The sequence below is a fragment of the Pelobates fuscus genome, chromosome 1 (assembly GCF_036172605.1).
Source record: "Pelobates fuscus isolate aPelFus1 chromosome 1, aPelFus1.pri, whole genome shotgun sequence".
Lineage (NCBI taxonomy): Eukaryota > Metazoa > Chordata > Amphibia > Anura > Pelobatidae > Pelobates > Pelobates fuscus.
The window spans coordinates 373,051,948-373,065,965 of NC_086317.1; the positions used below are offsets into that span (position 1 = coordinate 373,051,948).

A 14,018-nucleotide genomic window follows, 5' to 3' on the forward strand; every position below is an offset into this window, starting at 1 on the left:
AAATTCTAGTTGAATTTTGTACACCTGAGGAGACAATGCCTCTATCATTAGAGAGAGAAGCAATGCTGAGGGAGCCTTACCACTGGAAAAAAGCAAGTAAAACCCTTTATTTTATTATTTTTATTGCATAAAAGATGGGGGGGGGGGAGAGACACCTGTATAACTAGGGACAGCATTGTATGTTCGTCTTATATGTTTCATACTTCGCACATAGCTCTTTTGAGGAACACAATAGTTAAATGAAGAATTTATCCTGCCCACTGAAACCACTTACCTGTAAGAGTGAGGTCATCATCTTCTATGATCTGCTCCTCTGCTACATCTAAGGAGTTCTCAGCGATCATATCATTTGGTTCATCACAGATTAACCCTGAGTAGCTGTGCAGAAGATCTGCATTTGGAATGTGTTCCACAATAACAGCAGGGAATATAGAGGGGTCTCCAAGCTGTAATAAACAAGATATAAGACATTAGGCCTACAAGCAATTATGGAGCAGTGCATTGTAATGAATCATCTTGGACACTTATAAAGTACTTCTGCGTGCATACATCTATTCGCTTTATTAAAATGCATTTCTTATCCTTCTCAGCCACCAAAGGCAGAGAGGACCCAATCTCTACAGATCATATAGCAGCCAGTCACCTTCAGCATGCTCTGTGAAACAATAATGACGTGTATTACGTTACAAAATGACTTCATGCAGAGAATCGTATAGGTGTTATGTGGCAGTTTCAATGGTTTGAACAGACACCCCTCAATTTTGTTTTCATCGACTTGATATCTCAAGTAGGGAAGTCAATTTACTTTTACAAGAAATATTCCAACCCTGAAAAATAGAATATTTGCATTACTAACTATGGAATTAAGGACTTTTCTCTCCCCCCACCCCCCTCCCCGTTACTTTTATATGACATTCTGCCTGGATAATGGCCCTCTGTCCAAATATAGGCCTTATTTTTAAAATGTTCAAAAAGCTTTTCAAGTGATTAATTTTTTTAGAACTTTAAAAGCTTATTCAAAAATATTAATATATGCAGTTGTGGACGCCAGGCAGGGAGATATTTTAAAATTATTTTAGCCCTTACACGGGCAAGCTGTAGGGCTGCCTTGGAGGAGGGGATTCGGAGTGCCCAGAAATGCCTTACTGGGATGCTGCAGCTCACTTGTGGCTTACAGGGAGGTGTGAGGAGCATCCGTGTGATTTCATATCCCGACGGCCAACACAATGTTAATGGGCAAAGAGGGCGTGGGTCAGATTGCACATCCACTGAACATTAGCTAATGACAATCTTTGTTGTGTGTGTGCGCGCATCAAAAAATTTATATTTTGTGTATATGGGGCAGTCAGTGAGTTTGTGTTAGTGAATGTGTGTGTCAGTACACAAACAAACAGCCAGAACACTACACAGACATCACATATAGGCAGCACACACACACACACATCACATACATTTAGCACACACCATACTTGCACCAAGCACAGTCAATGCTCACTACACACATATTACACAGACAGCACACACACACACACACCACAGATGACAAACAGCCAGCACTCATCGCACATACATGACACAGCAAGCGCACATTGTACACAGATGACACATACCAAGCGCACACAATATTAAAAAGGTGGAAGACTATGGGTGGGCCAAGAAAATAAATCCAAATTGCAAAACAGAGGCAAAAATAGCTGTGTGGTGACTATAGAAGAGTATGATAATTTTTCCACATCAACTATTATTGCCTCCACTTTTCATTTCAGAATTATTTTCAGCAAATAGCCCTGTCAATGCCCAGGGTTCCTGGCTTAGTCCCGATTTTTTGGTTGGTGTGTGTGTATATATATATATTTTAATGCAATGTATCTGGATTAATTAAAAATCTTTACTAATAATCATATTTAATATTCATATTGTAACTTGCCCAAATTAATTTCACCTTGTATATGATACAATGACAGTGAAAGGATGTTTTGAATATTTTTATTAGTGTCGCAAAAAAGCATGAGCAGGCATAGTACAGGGTAATGAATGTAGTATATGGTTGCCTGCGCAGAGGCATATAGGTCAGGATAAACAAGCATTTTAGTATATATGGTACAGTGCTCATATATGGTATTAGTATTCTAAGAGGCAGGCATCTCGGTGCGATGAAAAGTCCTATCTATTAACATTAAGCAATGACGTAACAAGCGTATTGTGTAGGCAATTAACAGTAAACTTTAGCCCCTGTCGAAGCATTGTAGCATTTCTAAGCAAAACAATTTGTGCAATTGCTGCTGGTAACTAGGCATTTATTTTCTATAGCAGGATGCGTATCTTAAGGCTGTGTCTAGTATGGAAGCCATATAGGCCTATAGTATGTTTGGGCTCATTCCTAGTGTGCGCGGCTTGCTGCGGCGTCGTATAATCTGGGCGTTTATGGAAATCCTTAGGTTAGCAGTGGTGACTACAGTAATAATGACTAGTAGCTACATGTATAATGTGCGTCTTTCTAAGGTAAAGTGTAAGCATGTTAACCTACGTTATATATTACATTCGTCTGGCTATCAAGTCAACAATAATAAATGGCATTAAACGGTTGCCCTAGAGGGCTCTGAAATGTAAATAACATGGTCATTTTTTGAATTAAGCATAAATTATCTGACAAAATAATAATGGAGCGGTGCGTTTCTGACAGAACTGCTGATTTTAAGCTATATTTTTTTTTTTCGTGCAGGCTAAGGCCCTTGGTCCTTAAGTATAGGTCTGGGCAGGTTAGTTCCGTATTACGATTTTTCACGGGCTCAGTCCTTAAATATTTTGCCATTAGTACTCCCCAGATGGGTGTAATTCTGATTTTTATTGAAGGCATGAGTTAGGGTACAGAAAATGAAAACAGGGACAATGTGCATATGGGTTACAGCTTCGAGTTAATACAACAATAATGTGTCACATGTCCAGAGTAGTAGTGCCTTTCTTTTTTATAGGGGAAAAAGCATGAGTAGGAACATATGCTAAACCGTAGCAAGTAAAAGTAGCAATAGTGACAGAGCCTACGTCTATGTGAATTAGATATACAAAGAGCTAGGGGGGCCTGATTAGTTAAATCGGCGTGGCTGCAATATGTAAGTCTGATGCGCTGTTGTCCTAGACATCCAGAACAGGAAACCAGTCGTTAATACAGTATGAGGGTAAACTAAGGTTATTCAAACTTAACTACGTGCATACAGTAGTGAGGGTGCTGACATGTTAGCATATTTTACATATAAATGAAGAGTGTCAAATTGGTTTTCATACAGCACTAAACAACGTTAGGTGTCGATTATCTCAGGTGGTATTTGCCTATTAGTGCAGTAGTGTGTATACTTGGGTCACCTAGGGAGCCCAGGTTAGTGCCAACAGGCTACAGAGACATTGAGTATATGATTGACATGCATGTTAACGTAACAATGTGCGCTGGACAAATTAAATGCTTAACTGTGCGTTGGAGACAGTTTGCCATGGTCGGTGACATGTTTTAGAGTTCATAGTTCGTATGGGCAGACAGTTAGTTACTGCTTTGCGGGCTGGAGTGTAGTCTGCGGGTCGCGGCTTGTTGGGGTCCGAGTTACTTCACCCAACGCCCGTTCTGGCGGCTCGGCATGTGGGACAGGATTGGCGTACGTCGCACAGGTCCCCTTTGGGTGGGATTACCGGCAGCATGTGCAGGTGGGTCTGCGAGGAGTGAAAGTGGCCGTTGCAGGGGGCTTCTCCCTTTCTCCAGGCATCTTGTAGGGTTGGCACCGTGTATCCACAGACTCGGTTGCCTCTCGGGGCCGGGTCTTTCCCGTGATGGGCGCTGCGGAGGGTCCTGGTGGTCATCCGCCGCCAGCGGCGGGCGGCTCTCCTGCGATGTGGTCGGTGGATAGGAGGGAGTCTCCTATTGTTCCCCTGTCTGGGTGGGTGGTCCGCCCGTCGGAGCGCGGCGGCTGATCCCGGGGTCTGCCCGCTCTGCCTTACTGCTTGGGGCTGCCTCACCTCAGCGTTGCTTTCAGAGGTTTGATGAGCCATCCGCCTGTCCAGCATTTCCCAGAACCGGGTGAACAGTGCATCCAGACGCTCGTGTAGTGGCAGGATGCAGGTATGCTCTGTAGTGTGGTCTGATGTCGCCATTTTAGGAGCGTCCGCTTGAGTGATTGTTTCACGCTGTCGGCTGTCAGCAGACATTGCAGTCAGTGTAGGCTTAAGTTTCACGTTTATGTGGACCAGGATAACCCCCTCTGGACCCGGGGGGGGGGTAGGTGGGCCCGATGCTTCGGGTGTCGCTCGTTTTTGCGGGTCGGGAGAGCGGCCGTCTCTCCCATCCACCATGTGCTGTAGGCCCCAAGTTCTCGGCCCGGATTCCCAGCGTTTTTTCAGGCGTGCGAGGTGTCTATCTGTACCCCTGCTTGTACAGTGTCAGATGCGGTAGTTTGGAGGGTCGATTCGGGTGAGTATTTCTTGTTTTGTTGCTGAAAATCCGGCCCAGGCCCAGGAGCTCACAGAAAGCGTGTCTGCTCGGCTCCCCGGTCAGGCCCCGCCCCCGACAGTGAAAGGATGAACGTCTCAGTATTAAAACAACTTCCCAAGTGTGTGTATGTATATAACACACGTGGAGATCTGTGTAAGTGTTTTATAAAGATCATGCAACACTCATAGTATGTGCATATGCAGTATATGCTACCGGATTTCCTCAGCTTTTAATTTGGATTGAAAATTTACATGGGCTCAACTGGGCATCGTCCAACTTTCCCAGGAGAGCCAGAAGCATAGCAGGGCTTAGCTCATTGGCTGATAATGATTAAACCTTTTGCAAACAGTTTGACTACTTACTCTGCGAGCACAAGGGCACTCCTGGAACCTTAACCACTACAGCCCGCCGTGTTCCTTTAACCCCTTAAGGACCAATCTTCTGGAATAAAAGGGAATCATGACATGTCACACATGTCATGTGTCCTTAAGGGGTTAATGAGGTATAGCTCTGCTGGTCTACTTCCAGACAAATTATTATCTTCATTAACAGACCAGCTCAACCAAACCTCTGGTACACTTTAACAACGCACTATTCACCAAATTTCAAACATACTGGCTCTAACTGCATACAATTCACAGAATTATGCGCCTGCCACGGCCCAGGGATTATAATATATGGAGAGCCACATTTTGACACACGTTGTTTAGATCTCCTAGTCCTTAGCTTTAAAGTATATGAACTGAACTTGGCGTAGTTCAAGCTGGAATTCTGCCTTTACATACTCAATATATGGGAGTTCTTGGATTCAGTGATTGTGTTTATAGCTGGCAAAAATGTCAGATTAACCCATCAATTTGTGAGTGAACTCAGCTGAACTTGTGTGTTCTGTGACTAAACCAGTGAGATTTTATATGATTAAACAAAAAGAAAAAGGGCAATACTGCACCAACTTTGGGAATTTCAGATTCTCTCAAGCCATAACAGTATTGAATGCCTGTAATATTTCAGTATTAGGAACCACATTATAAAATTATGGTGAACTTCCCTTTGCAGTGACATTCATCTATTTGGACAATAAAAGACTGAGTTATAGGAATTTCTACCTGATGAAACTGCACCTAAAGAGCAATGCCGTCTTAAATAATATCAACCTCCAATAATGAACTTTCGTGTTTTCAAAAGATGATATACGTTGCCACAACAGCAAGCATAATCACAGCAATATCACAGGTTTCTACATATGTGGCAATGGAGTGTAAGCACATTTTTTAGCATTTTTAAAACGTGGTAAGTCAGTCTAGTGATTCGACATACAAGTATCAGCATTAGGAGATATGTTCTTTAAGCATTATCATCAGTAGTGTATTTAAGCTATAAACAGGTTTGAACAGTTATATCCTTAAGATCACATAGCTATGTCTAGACGCTTTTTACTGTAGGTGTTTAGGCTATTAGGCATGGAAAACATAGGCTAACAACATACTATAGGTACATAAACATTCCGAGTGCAGGCTAGCACCGCCCATCCACTGAGTCGGGTTACGGTATAGTCACCCTGCTTCGGTCTATCAACAAGCTTTAATTCTAATGTGCAATTAGGTCGGTCAACATTTCTAAATATTAAACGTTGCGCTGATCTAGGTTGCAAAAAATCTAAATAAAAAATAAATAATTAAAGTTGAAGCTATCATTGAAAGACATGATTTAGTAATTTTACTGATCATTCACCGCAAATGGAGAAGCAACCTGTGTTGGTTTCACAAAGAGTTGTGTGTATAATTTGCAGGTACTTTCCAGTGATGATCTGCAAGTCTTACCCAATGCTTAGCTTTCCATTAAAGGGACCCTCTCATACATTAAGTCCGGAGTTACTCAGCTAATAGATTTATATAAACTATGCGCACTAGGAAATGTATTTTCCAGGTTTTGCATGAACCTTTCTTTTAAACTAAATACCTACATTTCTAAAAATAAAAATTTAAGTGATAAAGAACTAACATATATACACACTTGTTGGTATTTCTCAACTTATGCACACCACAAAAGTGACATATATATGAGACAAATGTGGAATGCAAACACAGTAAAATAAAAAAGAAAGAAAATGTTTAGTGTCTAAGGTGAGGCTCTTCGCTTTTATTCCCCTTTTGAGCGCCACATAACATCCTCCTTTAATTCAATGTTACTCTCCACACCGGAAATGATCAAGGACCCCTTTATAAATTGCAATGTAAGGCCTAAATAAGCGCAAATCAAGCAGACTTTGACAATTAGGCTATCACGGCCTAAAATTTGCATTTCTCTGAGAATTCCTGACATTTCACATTATCCTGAATAAATAAGCCTGCATCACAAAACATGATTAAGTACAAAATACAGGAGGAGAAACTACATGTAAACACAGTGTTGTGCAATTCAAGTAGGAGTCTTTTTCTGTGTAAAGTGGATCGGTCACATTTGGTCTTTCCATGAAATTCTAACACAAGGAAAAATAGGGACTACTGCTACTACCCCAGAGATGCTGGAATAAAGGGAAGTTTGTTTAATTGATTTCAAATCAATTTAGTGCCAAATTGGAGTGGGAGGGAGGGGGAATAAAAGTTTAATATAAAATGTAATTGGAGTATTTCTTCAAATAAATAAATAACAACAAAAATGTATTAGTGAGGCATAAAACAAACATATACATATAAATATATCACCACCACAACGAAAGGAACATTTTAAAGACATTAACATATTAATACTATCTTCCCTTTGTACACCAGTGCAGTATATTCGTGTGTAAATGAAGAGAGCATTGGCCAAGCCTTTATCAGTTGTGTTAGCAGGTCACATGATAAAGAAAGGAAAACAAAGGTGGGTTGGAGTGAGGCTTTTCATACACAGGGTGTAGTATGACTCAGGATCATATTTAGGTGTGTCTGAAGGTACAGATTACGCAAAGCCCCAGGTCACAGGGTTGGTCAGACACATCATTGATCTCTTATTCTGTGAATAGCTCTGTGAACTGTCTAGTTATTTTGGGAGATAATGGGATCCACTCCCATTATTTCTCTTTCATACACACAGCAAATGGAGCAACTTTGCAATTCTTTGTTTTTAAGAAATACAAGTAAGGAAGACTTGCTTCCCCTCCCCCCTAACATTTGTTATGTGATTGACCTGATGGACATCATGAGAAACTTTCTCTGTTACACTGTATTGTTAAAAGCCATAACTGGACCAGCCTCTGAACTTCGAGGATCTGTTTCTAGGTAGTTGTATAATGATGGCCATAACAAGAAAAGTGCTGGTGAGAGAGCACACTGTAAATAAAATGTTACCACACATGGCACATACAATAGATAAAAAACAGAAAGGAACATACACATAGGGTAATAAAGTTAAAACTGGGTAATTGATCAAATCAATATTGGATCCACTCACATGGTTCTGAGTCACTCCACAAGCTGGCTCAGACTAAAAGCTAAATAGCATAAGGAATGGTAGCCACTTTGGTAAGGATCTGGATACTCAGGTTCACAGCTTAGTCTTTTTCTTCGGGTGCAGCACCATTATAAATATGTTCTCGAATTTTTATCTTAAGAGACAAAGGTACCAAGAGCCTCTCAACAGCATCCCACACTTACTTGGCTCTGTAAGGCACCCAACTATCCCTCCATTCTGTTCTTGATTGATGCAAACCATTGGAAAAGAAGAATTTACCCAGGGACAGTGCCAGGGAACATCTAGCACCATAACCACTATAGTGTATGCATTGTATTATTAGTATTGTTAACTTCCTAAGTTCCCTGATGCAGTATAAATCTTTGAGTTATGTGTTAAATATTCTTAGAATGCTGAAATAAAAATTAAAGATTAAAAGGAGGCTCCCGGCACCATAACAACTTCATAAACATGAAAATGTTATGGAGCCGGAGGTATCCGACACCAACTTAACTTCAGTGGTTAAACCTTTCACAAACACAAGCACTGTTTCTTTCTTCCACCTTCAACATCCACTTTCTGAAAGTCTCTAAAACAGAAACCTCAGACTGCTCCAGGCCAAAGGGTTGCTGATCACGAAAAAAAAAAAAAAAAAAAAAGCTTGAGAAATGTCCATACTGAAGATTTTCACAGAGATTGGATGGTGTAGAGTGAAACGACGCTGGTGAAAAGATTTTTGCGCACGGTCTAATGGTAAGCCAGTGCCAAGGACCTCCTGTCACCATGACAATGTAATTTCAATAAGGTTGCTATGGTGCTTAGATTGTTCTTTTAAGCAAATAAACAGGGGGCAGATCACTAAGGGACAGGGGGAGTGAAGAGGAGAGACCACTAAGGTACGGGGGGAGGGCAGAGGAGAGACCACTAAGGAACAGGAGAGGGGGGACTCTAAGGGACAGAGGGGAGGGAGAGCACCAAGGGGCGAGGGGCAAGGGAGAGCAATAAGGGGTGGGGGGGCAAGGGAGAGCACTAAGGGGCGGAGGGGCAAGGGAGAGCACTAAGGGGCGGAGGGGCAAGGGAGAGCACTAAGGGGTGGGGGGGCAAGGGAGAGCACTAAGGGGTGGGGGGGCAAGGGAGAGCACTAAGGGGCGGGGGGGCAAGGGAGAGCACTAAGGGGCGGGGGGCAAGGGAGAGCACTAAGGGGCGGGGGCAAGGGAGAGCACTAAGGGGCGGGGGGGGCAAGGGTGAGCACTAAGGGGCGGGGGGGGCAAGGGTGAGCACTAAGGGGCGGGGGGGGGCAAGGGTGAGCACTAAGGGGCGGGGGAGAGCACTAAGGGACAGGAGGGATGGGGAGATCCACTAAGGGACAGGAGGGGAGATCCACTAAGGACCAGATGGCAGTAAGTGATCCAGGGGAGAGCCCTAAAGGACAGGGGGGCAGGGGAGAGAACTAGGGGACGGGAGATCACTAAGGGATGGGAAAGCACGAAGGGACAGGACAGGATGGGAGAACACTAAGGGACAGGAGGGAAGGGGATAGTTCTTAGAGACAGGGTGGAGCGAAAGAAATCATTAAGGGATGGTAAGACATACAGAGAGGCTCAGGAAGGGGTGAAAGGGAGACACAAAGAGGGACCAGTGGCAGGGAGGGGAAAGACACACAGAGGGCATGGGGATAAAAGAGACATGCAAAGGGGTTGGGAAGATGTAAGAGACATACAAAGAGAGGAGCGGGATAAAAGACACCCAAGGGGCTTGTAAGAGATACACTAAAGGGGGTGTAAGACACAAAAATTAAAGAAAAAAAACAAAAATGTTTTTATATTAAAATAAATATAATAAAAATAAAGAGCTGCTCCCCTCTCAGCCCCTATTCTACCCCACAAACCTGCTCTTTCACAGTACACACATCCACAATGCATCCTTACACATACACGCACAGACACATACAATGCTTCCCTACTCACACACCGAAACATACAGTGAAACCAACACACACGCCCAGACCTTGAGCTGTATAAGGGGCCCCAAAAATGGAGCTGCCTCCTGTTCGTTGATTTTTGTGAGCACTGATACAAACAGCCTCCAGAGAGCCTGTTCTATACCAGACCAGTATAGCCAGACTGCAGCCTGAGCCATCATCATCTTGTTCTTATCTGGTGGTAAGTAGGCAATCTAGTATATTATTAGTGGCACCAATCTCTAATTTACCTCACATTAAATGGACACTATAGTTACTAGAACCACTACAGCCTAATGTAGTCAGGGCCGCCATCAGGGGGTGACAGCCATGACTGTTGTCACGGGCCCGGCCCCCACGTGAAGCAGCGAAACTGCCGCAGGTGCATCTGCACCGGGGACCATCAGGTGGCCCAAGCATTTAGGGCCATCCGATGGGCCCTATATCTACATATCTACATCTGTAATTGCGCAACCTGGCCCCTTTAAAAAAAACAAAAAAACGGCCGGTCACTTCCTACCAGCTTACTCCGCGCGGGGGGGAGAGGGAGAGCAGAGGAGAGGACAGGAGAGGACACCAGAGGAATCTGCTCCCATCATCCCCAGCCACCCTCCTGCAACTTAAAGGTAAGAGGAGGGTGGCTGATAAATGAGGTATGTGTGTGTGCGTGTAGGTCAGTGTGCGTGTAGGTCAGTGTGCGTGTAGGTCAGTGTGCGTGTAGGTCAGTGTGCGTGTAGGTCAGTGTGCGTGTAGGTCAGTGTGCATGTAGGTCAGTGTGCATGTATGTCTCTATCTGTATGCGTGTATGTATGTATGTATATATGTCTGTATGCATGTCTGTTTGTCACTATGTATGTCTGTGTGTATGTCAGTATGCATATATGTCTGTATGTATGTCTGTGTGTGTATATATCAGTATGTATATATGTCTATGTGTGTGTCAGTATGTCTGTGTGTATGTATTTCAGTATGCATTTATGTATTTGTGTGTGTGTCATTATGTCTGTATGTATGTGTGTATGTATGTCAGTATGTATATCTATCAGTATGTATGTATGTATGTATGTATATATCTATCAGTATGTATGTCAGTATGCATGTATGTCTGTGTGTGTGTGTGTATGTCAGTATGTCTGTATGTATCTATGTATATATCTATCTGTGTCTGTGTCTTTGTGTGTGTGTGTGTGTGTGTGTGTGTGCGCGTGTCTGTATGTATGTATATCAGTATGTATGTGCATGTCAGTTTGTCAGTATGTGAGTATGTATGTACGTCAGTGTGTGTGTGTGTGTGTGCGTGTGTGTGTATCTGTATATGTGTCTATGTGTGTATGTCTGTTTCAGTATTTGTGTCTGTTAGTATGTGTGTATGTCTGTTTCAGTATTTGTGTCTGTTAGTATGTGTGCATCTGTGTGTGTGTCTGTGTCCTTTTGTGTGTGTGTGTATTCCTGTGGGCGGGATTTGGAGGCGGGCACCCAGGGGCCCAGACCTTGAGCTGTGTTAGGGGCCCCACAATTTCTGATGGCGGCCCTGAATGTAGTGGTTCTGGTGTCTATAGTCTGTCCCTGCACCCTTTATATTTACCTCGGCTGCACTCCTCGCCCTGATAAATGCTTCTATTGTATTTATTAGGAAAGGGGATGGAGGAATTGTCACAGAACCAGGGATCATTGTCCTATAAGGTCACTGCTAGAGGTTTCAAAATAATGTGATAAGCTTAATGCAAATGCAATTGTGCAATGTTTTAATGCAATGCTCTCTATACACACTTCTGCTAAGCAGTTATTAAAACTGTATAAACACAGTCATGTGTTTGGTAGGAAATAAACTGCACTTTCATAGGCTCCATTTGACCTAGCTAGACCATGTTCCGTCATCTGTATTGATATAAACAGATTGTAAACACAGTTGTGTTTGTATTCTTCTAATAACTTATTGCAAAGGTTACTGGTTTCTTCATCGCTGCTGGTGCTAATGGCAATAAACAGACAGTTTTCAGAGTGAGAATAACAGGTGATAGAAGAAGAGGTGCTGAATGCACCTGGTTTTTCTGGACACATACCACATCTCCATGTTGGTTGGCAGATGTATGTAGCATGCACATGCTGCACTTCCTTTGGAATTGTGATTAATACATTTACTTCCTTCTACTATAGATGTAAGGCCGCATCTTTCCTGTACCACCAAATTATCTTTATGATGCTTAAATGTTAATTAAAGATGACAGTTTCACGCACCACAGCAAAGGTCCACTTGCCTATTATATAATGGTAATGAGGGAACTAACAAAGGGGAACTCTAGCACCATAACAACATATACTGGTTGCATGGGTTATGCATTAAAGGGACACTATAGTCACCTGAACAACTTTAGCTTAATGAAGCAGTTTTGGTGTATAGAACATGCCCCTGCAGCCTCACTGCTCAATCCTCTGCCATTTAGGAGTTAAATCCCTTTGTTTATGAACCCTAGTCACACCTCCCTGCATGTGACTTGCACAGCCTTCCATAAACACTTCCTGTAAAGAGAGCCCTATTTAGGCTTTCCTTATTGCAAGTTCTGTTTAATTAAGATTTCCTTTTCCCCTGCTATGTTAATAGCTTGCTAGACCCTGCAAGAGCCTATGTGTGTGATTAAAGTTCAATTTAGAGATTGAGATACAATTATTTAAGGTAAATGACATCTGTTTGAAAGTGAAACCAGTTTTTTTTTTCATTCAGGCTCTGTCAATCATAGCCAGGGGAGGTGTGGCTAGGGCTGCATAACTCCTAAATGACAGTGAATTGAGCAGTGAAATTGCAGGGGAATGATCTATACACTAAAACTGCTTTATTTAGCTAAAGTTATTTAGGTGACTATAGTGTTCTTTTAAGTTGGTCCTTTATCCCCCTTCCTGCTTCCTTGTATACAGTTGATTATATATGTAGCAATTTGATAAAACCATTGCAGCAATAATCATGGTCTTTTTCTCCCATACAACAGAAAAAGAAAGAAATTGTCCGCTGTTCTGCATGTAATTTTCATTGAGGTTTACTTTTTTTTTTTTCAAGAATATTTTTCTCTTACACAAGAGAGAAGGATTTGTATCCTCCTATGCCAATACAAGACAAAACACAAGAGTTTTTTGTTTGTTTGTTTTTAAGCTGTCCTGCACAATGACTTGAAGGAGGAGCTGCAGGCTTTAGATTGAAACTCACAGGCAGGATCAGTAATATATTACACACACACACCATGCACTTGATGGCTTTATACAAGCTAGTCACACTGGTGCTCAACCATGTCCAACACAGCATGCAAAGAAGAGGCAGCATTCATTGGCAGGGACGTATTAGCCGCAAGACAAACAAGGCATTTGCCTTAGGCAGCGTTTTCCAGGGGGCGGCAAAAAAGGCCGCCCCCAAATGTCTTGTTAGCCTCGCAGCTAACTAAAAATCCGGTCGGGCGGGCGGCGCTGGCGAGGGAGCACTGATTAATGACCTCTCTGCGTGCCGCAGAGTAATGCCGGGAGCCGGAATATGAATATGACCGCCCGCCCAGCAGCCCCACTGGACCCCAGGGAAAGGGAGAACCCCAAAGGTAAGGAGGCTGGGGGGTAAGTAAAAAAAAAAAAAAAAAAAAAAAGTGAGTGTGTCTGTTAGTGAGTGTGTCTGTTAGTGAGTGTGTGTTAGTGAGTGTGTCTGTTAGTGAGTGTGTCTGTTAGTGAGTGTGTCTGTTAGTGAGTGTGTCTGTTAGTGAGTGTGTCTGTTAGTGAGTGTGTCTGTTAGTGAGTGTGTCTGTTAGTGAGTGTGTCTGTTAGTGAGTGTGTCTGTTAGTGAGTGTGTCTGTTAGTGAGTGTGTCTGTTAGTGAGTGTGTCTGTTAGTGAGTGTGTCTGTTAGTGAGTGTGTCTGTTAGTGAGTGTGTCTGTTAGTGAGTGTGTCTGTTAGTGAGTGTGTCTGTTAGTGAGTGTGTCTGTTAGTGAGTGTGTCTGTTAGTGAGTGTGTCTGTTAGTGAGTGTGTCTGTTAGTGAGTGTGTCTGTTAGTGAGTGTGTCTGTTAGTGAGTGTGTCTGTTAGTGAGTGTGTCTGTTAGTGAGTGTGTCTGTTAGTGAGTGTGTCTGTTAGTGAGTGTGTCTGTTAGTGAGTGTGTCTGTTAGTGAGTGTGTCTGTTAGTG

General features: G+C 42.8%; 1 protein-coding gene across 2 annotated transcripts in view; it reads right to left on the reverse strand.

Annotated features, from left to right (window-relative positions):
* The window catches only part of ELF1 (E74 like ETS transcription factor 1), a 92,996-nt gene that overhangs the window by 13,860 nt on the left and 65,118 nt on the right, over window positions 1-14,018 (reverse strand). For both annotated transcript variants that reach the window (XM_063425958.1, XM_063425959.1), the window contains one exon: window positions 275-446. In XM_063425958.1, the coding sequence (XP_063282028.1) occupies window positions 275-446 (172 nt within the window). The remainder of the gene's footprint in view (window positions 1-274; window positions 447-14,018) is intronic.